This window comes from Cherax quadricarinatus, chromosome 53 (assembly GCF_038502225.1).
Source record: "Cherax quadricarinatus isolate ZL_2023a chromosome 53, ASM3850222v1, whole genome shotgun sequence".
NCBI lineage: Eukaryota > Metazoa > Arthropoda > Malacostraca > Decapoda > Parastacidae > Cherax > Cherax quadricarinatus.
In genome coordinates, this window is record NC_091344.1 from 23,214,355 (window position 1) to 23,223,412 (window position 9,058).

Below are 9,058 nucleotides of genomic sequence, written 5' to 3' on the forward strand. Positions count from 1 at the left end.
TCCTGCAGCTCCTGAAGACCTGGGCAGCCATCAGATCTCCAGGTTTCTCCTCCATTCCAGATGATTCATTGCTGCCTAAACTTGACATTATAATCATGGACGGAGGAAACTCAATTCTTTATAACGACCACTAGATTCCACTTCACTTTTCTAAAATATTTATCTCGAATGTTATTTTTTATGTAATCGACTTCAAAAACAAACCAAAATAAAACCCATAAATATAAATTATTTTGCATTTATATTTCACCGAAGAACAAACTTTTCATTAAGATTCTGTTATATATAATTTAACATCAAATTTAAACATGACATCATATATATTTTTTAAGAATAACAGAAATATTTACGAAGAGTTTCGTTGAATTTCTTTCTTTCTGATTATATGTAAACATTATGTGTAAATATTATTGAAGAAGACATATATAACTGAACCGTCAGTCGACTGTTGTTGGTCATATCCAGCTAAACATAATGAGCTCTCTGGTATGGAGAAGAGACAGATACTTGATCATATATTAATGAAAAATACTTGAGTTAGGTCCCTACTGAACACACTATTATAACTGTTTACTGAATCAAGAGTTACGGCATGAATGATAAATTTAAAGCAATTAAAAGTAGGGATGACATAAACACAAATAGAGAAAATTGTGTAAACATCCGATTTTCTAAACACTTCAACTATAAAATCACGGTAAGGGTGGGCATTGAACTCGCGGCTATTGAGTCCTAAAACTACAGACTGACGCGTTAGGCACTGGCACAGTGGTTAACGTGCCGGTGTGGAATTTTATGGCTCAGTAGCCTAGAGTTCGATCCCCGCACGTAACGTGGTTTGTTCTCAATCCTGTAATTATGATTTCGTGATTCACTTCAGCTACTACCAGGAAATATAAGAAATATTGCCTGTAGAGATGTTAAATTAATCAAGAGGAACCGAGATAATTTCCTGCAGGAAGAAAATAATCAGAGGCGTTATAACACAGCTTGTAGTTATATTACTGAGAGATCAAGATGCTGTGGTTTATAACACAGCTTGTAGCTATCTCACTGACAGATCAAGATGCTGTGGGTCTTAACACAGCTTGTAGTTATCTCACTGAGAGATCAAGATGCTGTGGTTTATAACACAGCTTGTATTTATCTCACTGACAGATCAAGATGCTGTGGGTCTTAACACAGCTTGTAGTTATCTCACTGAGAGATCAAGATGCTGTGGGTCATAACACAGCTTGTAGTTATCTCACTGAGAGATCAAGATGCTGTGGGTCATAACACAGCTTGTAGTTATCTCACTGAGAGATCAAGATGCTGTGGTTTATAACACAGCTTGTAGTTATCACAGCAACAGAGTAAGATGCTGTGGAATACAGAACTTTAAGACAAGTACATTAGATCTGTGGAAAATTAAATTTACCTCGATGAATCTCATTAGATACATACCAGTAAATGGTAACAAAGATAATTATTCTTTATCAAAGTTACAGAGACAAGTAGGAATTTTAGGACACCTAGGTCGCAAAAAATGTCCCCCTTCGATACCTACTACAATCTATATCTCCACAAGTCACTCTGGACCTATATTAATTTCAAATGAAATATACATCACCAGGAATTCTAGTAAAACATTAATATAAATATATGGACTGTATAATAAATTTAAAAATGAATACATATACATTGACGGAGAATTTATCTTAATACCACTCACCAATTAGTCTGGAGATTACGGTGTGTCATACACAAACCCCTGTCTAAAATATGAAGAAAATACTGGCCAGAATTTCAACATAAATATAGACATGACTTAGCTGGGGGTCCCTGATTGTCCTGTCCACTCGCCTAATGTTCACGTTATGCAGGACTGCAAATCCAACAATTTCGGCTCCTATTTGAGAGGTTTTAAACACAATATAACCTCTAGAGCTACGAAAATTCTTCCAATTTCCATTAACATTCCTTCGTCCACTTCAAAAGAATGGCGTCTCTCCCCAGCCACGCTCACCAGTTTCGCTGGTTCTTTATTTATTTACAAATTAATTTTTATTACCTACAATATATTCCATCAATTTAGATACAAAATACACTGTATTTTCGGAAAATATACAGTATCTTCCACAAGATTGATCAACTTACATTATTATTCGTGAGAACACAGTACTGACGCCTAATTTCGAAACTTATCTTTGTCTTGTCTGAAACTTAAAGAAAACTAGAAAAACTAAACATTTAGGAATAAAACAAACATTAACAACTTGATTAAATGTCACTCACGTAAACTCTCCAGCTTAAAAGAAATGTATTTATTTAATATTTTTTCATGATGCGGTAAACCCACGTGGGTCATTCAGCACAAGAAGAAGTGAAGGTTCGATAATCAGCCTCCTAATAGCGGCTCAGTCGCTGACCAATCAGACTGTTGTGTCTCTGTTTTGCATACTCCACAGAGACAGTTTCCTTCCTCAAGAACAGATTTAAAACGAAATGCATAACAAAAAGAAAATTTTATTTTTATATATTCTGAGAGGTAGCAGACTTCTGTACATTATTTTTTTACTTGTTTAAGTAGATGAGATGTCCATTTTGATCAGACATTGCTCGCAACGTTAAATGATTAATTTTAAAAGTTAATTTCGTAGGTAAAAAGTCTGTCGATTTCAAAAGGGTCTTTAAGGTTGCAAATCGCCTCTACAGCACGATTAACTTATTTCCTGTAAAAGAGATTAAGGAAGCTTAGTGCATATTCACATGAGAAAAACATCTCTCTATGAATATACACAGATGTTTCTTGTACAGTTATCAATATCAAGGTGTTTAGAGTTGTAGCCTCACTGGGTCTTGCTGCCTAATTGACTGTCTGGAGACAAGGTCACCTGAAGTCCTGAACCATCGTCCAGTGACTCGCACAAAGTCTGAAACATATTGTTTCAGACTTTGGAACAATGCTCTTCTCCAGACTGAGGGACTGACCACCTCAAAACTTTAAGGGTGATGGACTGATTACATCGTCTTCAAGTCTCTTCTGCTTCTATCAACTTTTCTGTACTTGACTGAAGAAGCCTACTGTGTAGGCGAAACGTTTCGAAATAAAGATACCCAACTGTTGCATATGTGTCTTACCTAACAATCTGTCGGTATTTTATACCATTTTAATGTTCAAAATATTAATTGATGTCTCCCATTAAAAATACACAGACAGCTACTTCTTACCAAACATTTAAAAAAAGTAAATTAATAAACATACATAAATTATACACATTTGTAAAATATATATAATGATGCAACTTTTATTATTTTATGAAAACCATATTAAAGATTTAGTAACAGGAAATAAATATATGCAGATTTTTTTTTTTTTCAAAAAAAAAAAAAAAAATTGAAATTTCAAAAAAACAAAAAAAAATTGTAGAAGAGAAATGGTAAATGTAGAAAAGAGGAACGCAAGTAGACGGAAAACGAATATTTTTTTGCAATTTTCTTCCTTTCTCATGAACAAATAATAAATATATCTTTAAATAAAAGTGAGCCACAATATCCTCCACTATATCTTCCATCTCTTCCCAGCGACCTCTGGCAACAATGGAAGCAGCGGTACACTATAAATACTGCAACACTTCTCGTTCGTACCATCAGCCTTCTCCCTCTTGTTGTACTATCAACTACTCACAGAGTGAGCTCTCGTTCTGGATTTACTTCATTATCATTCTACGCTCTAAATCAAGAAATTATGGAAATATCTAGAGTATTTACATTTTAATATAAAAAATACTGATATTTTTATGCTACAGATGCAGGCTTCAGGAGTGTGTGTGGTGGTGTTGGCTGTGGTGGTGGCAGTGGTGGCTGACCCAAGCTACCCTCAACCAGCTCCCTGCTACCCAAAGACCCAGTATGTCACTCAGTACCAGACACAGGTCCAGGAGGTTAGTATGTTTGAAGGTCAGTACATGAATAATTCCAGCAGGTCAGTACTAAGAATATCCAGCAGACAGTACTGGATAACCTCCGTCAGGAAAACCAATTAATTAATATCATTCACTGCAGACATGAGAGTGAACGTAGTGAAATGAAGCTTTTAAGAAGATATTTGTTAAAAGATTATTAATAACACGTTTAATATAAGTTTTCCTAAGAATTCCTGAAGAAGTAAATATATAATATATTATTCCATCTTCTGCAGGTGCCAGTGTATAAAACAGTCTACAAAACACAAGTCGTCCCCACCACCTTCTATCAGACCCAGTACCAAACCCAGTACCAGACGAAGTACCAAACCCAATACGTTCCCCAGTATGTCACCCAGACAGTCTACAAGACGCAAGTTCAGTACGTGACTCAGTACCAGACCGTATACAAGACCCAGTACCACACTCAGTATGTGACCAAGACCCAATATGTATCACAGTACATAACACAGACACAATACCAGACTCAATACGTTACCCAGACTCACTACCAGACTGTGTACAAGACTGAATACAAACCCCAGTATGTAACAAAGACTCAGGTAGAATACCACACCCAGTACCAAACCCAAGTGGTCCCCGAGTACCACACGGTCACCAAGACCCAGCACACGTACAAGACCGAGTGTCCCAAGCCTTCCTACGGTTACTGAAGACCCAGCACATCTACAAGACCGTGTGGCCCAAGCCTTCCTACGGTTGCTGAAGACCCAGCACACCTACAAGACCATCTTCTCAAAGCCTTCTGCAGCTCCTGAAAACCTGGGCAGCCAGCGGATCTCCAGGTTTCTCCTCCCAAACGATTCAGCGTTGCCTAAACTTGGAATTGTCATTCTGTTTAAAGAAAACTTATATATGCAGAACAACAGCAGACTTTCCTCCATCTGGTAAAATATCTTTTCCCAATATTTTTCTATGTATGTAGTTGACCCGAAAACCAAAATAAAATTCAGAATTATGAATATTCAGTTTTTTTTCTTTTCAATTTCAACTCGTCACATTATGTCTTCAAACTTTTTTAGTGTTTTTAGGCTTCTGTCGTATGTAGCATAATAACAAGTCACTAAGGCTTTCTCCTACAGTGAGATCATTCTTCAATGGCCTACATATTAAGAGCAACATCTTCAAACGTCTTAAATGCTACACATTTGCTCTGTATGACAAGACCAGCCACCGGAACTCTGTCAACATGACACGAAGAGACGTGTCCTAAAAAGTTATAATCATAACCATAATTTTTAAAGCGGTGGAGGGGTAAGCCAGCAGAAGGCCTCGGTCAGACGACCAAAAGATCCAGCTGCGGTTTATCATATGACTAAGAGCCGAGTCAGAAAGATCTCATTTTTCCTTTCCTGACTATCCTTATCTAATCATGACTCACGAAATCTTGTTGTAGCTAGCTGGCCCAGTGGCTAGCGCGTCGACGTGAAGTTTTATGACTGATCACGGGTTCTAACCCCGCCCGTGGTATGATTTGATCCTTACCTAACCGTGTTCTGCCAAAAAAAAAAATAGTAAATCGATGGAAAAACTCCCCAATTACGCAGGACGCATTGTCTTAGCACATAAAGCGAGGTGACCACCAAGCTGGAATCTGGACAAAGAGTAACGCTAACCAGGAAGAATCTCCAACTCCTGAGGGACGAGGCTGCACTCTGGACATTATTATTATAATCAAGGGGGAAGCGCTAAACCCGGAGGATTATACAGCGCCTGGGGGGGGGATGTGGAAGGCATTCAGGCTTAATTCGGGGAACTGGAGCACAGATCCAATTCCCTAAATCATGAGCCCCTCACCAACATCAAGGAACCTTCCTTGAGGGGTGCACTCTGGACAAGGCCAGCAAATCTTAACACCTTGTTTGGACCACGTTTCCCATAACATCGAAGCATGCATTCAGCTCGTTAAGGGTGCAAGTGCACGAAAGGCTGTGGTGGGAGAGGCACATGCAAGAAGAATCAGTTGAAGTGCACAGAACTTTGTAGTTGTAAATATTTCACGCTGAGAATCGGAGAATGATCTACACGCGCATGTAGGCCGTGCAGCCAGATTTCAATGACGTAACACAACGAGTTGTTATTGTTGGCGTCATGGCAGTCTGGCGTAATGGAATTGTTCTCCCTGCTATGTTCAATAGCTGCTTGTGTAATGTACACAGTATTTATGAAATATCTTGAGACTTACTAAAGACGTAGAGTTGTAATACATATTTTTTTTTTATTATGACACTGGCCGATTCCCACCAAGGCAGGGTGGCCCGAAAAAGAAAAACTTTCACCACCATTCACTCCATCACTGTCTTGCCAGAAGGGAGCTTTACACTACAGTTTTTAAACTGCAACATTAACACCCCTCCTTCAGAGTGCAGGCACTGTACTTCCCATCTCCAGGACTCAAGTCCGGCCTGCCGGTTTCCCTGAACCCCTTCATAAATGTTACTTTGCTCACACTCCAACAGCACGTCAAGTATTAAAAACCATTTGTCTCCATTCACTCCTATCAAACACGCTCACGCATGCCTGCTGGAAGTCCAAGCCCCTCGCACACAAAACCTCCTTTACCCCCTCCCTCCAACCTTTCCTAGGCCGACCCCTACCCCGCTTTCCTTCCACTACAGACTGATACACTCTTGAAGTTATTCTGTTTCGCTCGATTCTCTCCACATGTCCGAACCACCTCAACAACCCTTCCTCAGCCCTCTGGACAACAGTTTTGGTAATCCCGCACCTCCTCCTAACTTCCAAACTACGAATTCTCTGCATTATATTCACACCACACATTGCTCTCAGACATGATATCTCCACTGCCTCCAGCCTTCTCCTCGCTGCAACATTCATCACCCATGCTTCACATCCATATAAGAGCGTTGGTAAAACTATACTCTCATACATTCCCCTCTTTGCCTCCAAGGACAAAGTTCTTTGTCTCCACAGACTCCTAAGTGCACCACTCACCCTTTTCCCCTCATCAATTCTATGATTCACCTCATCTTTCATAGACCCATCCGCTGACACGTCCACTCCCAAATATCTGAATACATTCACCTCCTCCATACTCTCTCCCTCCAATCTGATATCCAATCTTTCATAACCTAATCTTTTTGTTATCCTCATAACCTTACTCTTTCCTGTATTCACTTTCAATTTTCTTCTTTTGCACACCCTACCAAATTCATCCACCAATCTCTGCAACTTCTCTTCAGAATCTCCCAAGAGCACAGTGTCATCAGCAAAGAGCAACTGTGAGAACTCCCACTTTATGTGTAATTCTTTATCTTTTAACTCCACGCCTCTTGCCAAGACCCTCGCATTTACTTCTCTTACAACCCCATCTATAAATATATTAAACAACCACGGTGACATCACACATCCTTGTCTAAGGCCTACTTTTACTGGGAAATAATTTCCCTCTTTCCTACATACTCTAACCTGAGCCTCACTATCCTCGTAAAAACTCTTCACTGCTTTCAGTAACCTACCTCCTACACCATACACCTGCAACATCTGCCACATTGCCTCCCTATCCACCCTGTCATACGCCTTTTCCAAATCCATAAATGCCACAAAGACCTCTTTAGCCTTATCTAAATACTGTTCACTTATATGTTTCACTGTAAACACCTGGTCCACACACCCCCTACCTTTTCTAAAGCCTCCTTGTTCATCTGCTATCCTATTCTCCGTCTTACTCTTAATTCTTTCAATAATAACTCTACCATACACTTTGCCAGGTATACTCAACAGACTTATCCCCCTACAATTTTTGCACTCTCTTTTATCCCCTTTGCCTTTACACAAAGGAACTATGCATGCTCTCTGCCAGTCCCTAGGTACCTTACCCTCTTCCATACATTTATTAAATAATTGCACCAACCACTCCAAAACTATATCCCCACCTGCTTTTAACATTTCTATCTTTATCCCATCAATCCCGGCTGCCTTACCCCCTTTCATTTTACCTACTGCCTCACGAACTTCCCCCACACTCACAATTGGCTCTTCCTCACTCCTACAAGATGTTGTTCCTCCTTGCCCTATACACGAAATCACAGTTTCCCTATCTTCATCAACATTTAACAATTCCTCAAAATATTCCCTCCATCTTCCCAATACCTCTAACTCTCCATTTAATAACTCTCCTCTCCTATTTTTAACTGACAAATCCATTTGTTCTCTAGGCTTTCTTTACTTGTTAATCTCACTCCAAAACTTTTTCTTATTTTCAACAAAATTTGTTGATAACATCTCACCCACTCTCTCATTTGCTCTCTTTTTACATTGCTTCACCACTCTCTTAACCTCTCTCTTTTTCTCCATATACTCTTCCCTCCTTGCATCACTTCTACTTTGTAAAAACTTCTCATATGCTCCTCTTCCCTCCCGCACCCACTTTCCTGTAACCACAAACTTTTGCTGAACACTCTAACACTACATTTTTAAACCTACCCCATACCTCTTCGACCCCATTGCCTATGCTCTCATTAGCCCATCTATCCTCCAATAGCTGTTTATATCTTACCCTAACTGCCTCCTCTTTTAGTTTATAAACCTTCACCTCTCTCTTCCCTGATGCTTCTATTCTCCTTGTATCCCATCTACCTTTTACTCTCAGTGTAGCTACAACTAGAAAGTGATCTGATATATCTGTGGCCCCTCTATAAGCATGTACATCCTGAAGTCTACTCAACAGTCTTTTATCTACCAATACATAATCCAACAAACTACGGTCATTTCGCCCTACATCATATCTTGTATACTTATTTATCCTCTTTTTCTTAAAATATGTATTACCTATAACTAAACCCCTTTCTATACAAAGTTCAATCAAAGGGCTCCCATTATCATTTACACCTGGCACCCCAAACTTACCTACCACACCCTCTCTAAAAGTTTCTCCTACTTTAGCATTCAGGTCCCCTACCACAATTACTCTCTCACTTGGTTCAAAGGCTCCTATACATTCGCTTAACATCTCCCAAAATCTCTCTCTCTCCTCTGCATTCCTCTCTTCTCCAGGTGCATACACGCTTATTATGACCCACTTCTCGCATCCAACCTTTACTTTAATCCACATAATTCTTGAATTTACA

The 9,058-nt window shown here is 39.3% G+C and overlaps 1 protein-coding gene across 1 annotated transcript; it reads left to right on the plus strand.

Annotated features, from left to right (window-relative positions):
• Positions 1-3,782: 3,782 nt before the first annotated feature.
• On the plus strand, positions 3,783-4,893 carry LOC138854238 (adhesive plaque matrix protein-like). The gene is made up of 2 exons (XM_070096254.1): positions 3,783-3,926; positions 4,184-4,893. The coding sequence occupies exons 1-2, from the start codon at positions 3,783-3,785 to the stop codon at positions 4,619-4,621; spliced, it is 582 nt and encodes a 193-aa protein (XP_069952355.1). The 3' UTR covers positions 4,622-4,893.
• The last annotated feature ends 4,165 nt before the right edge of the window (positions 4,894-9,058 follow it).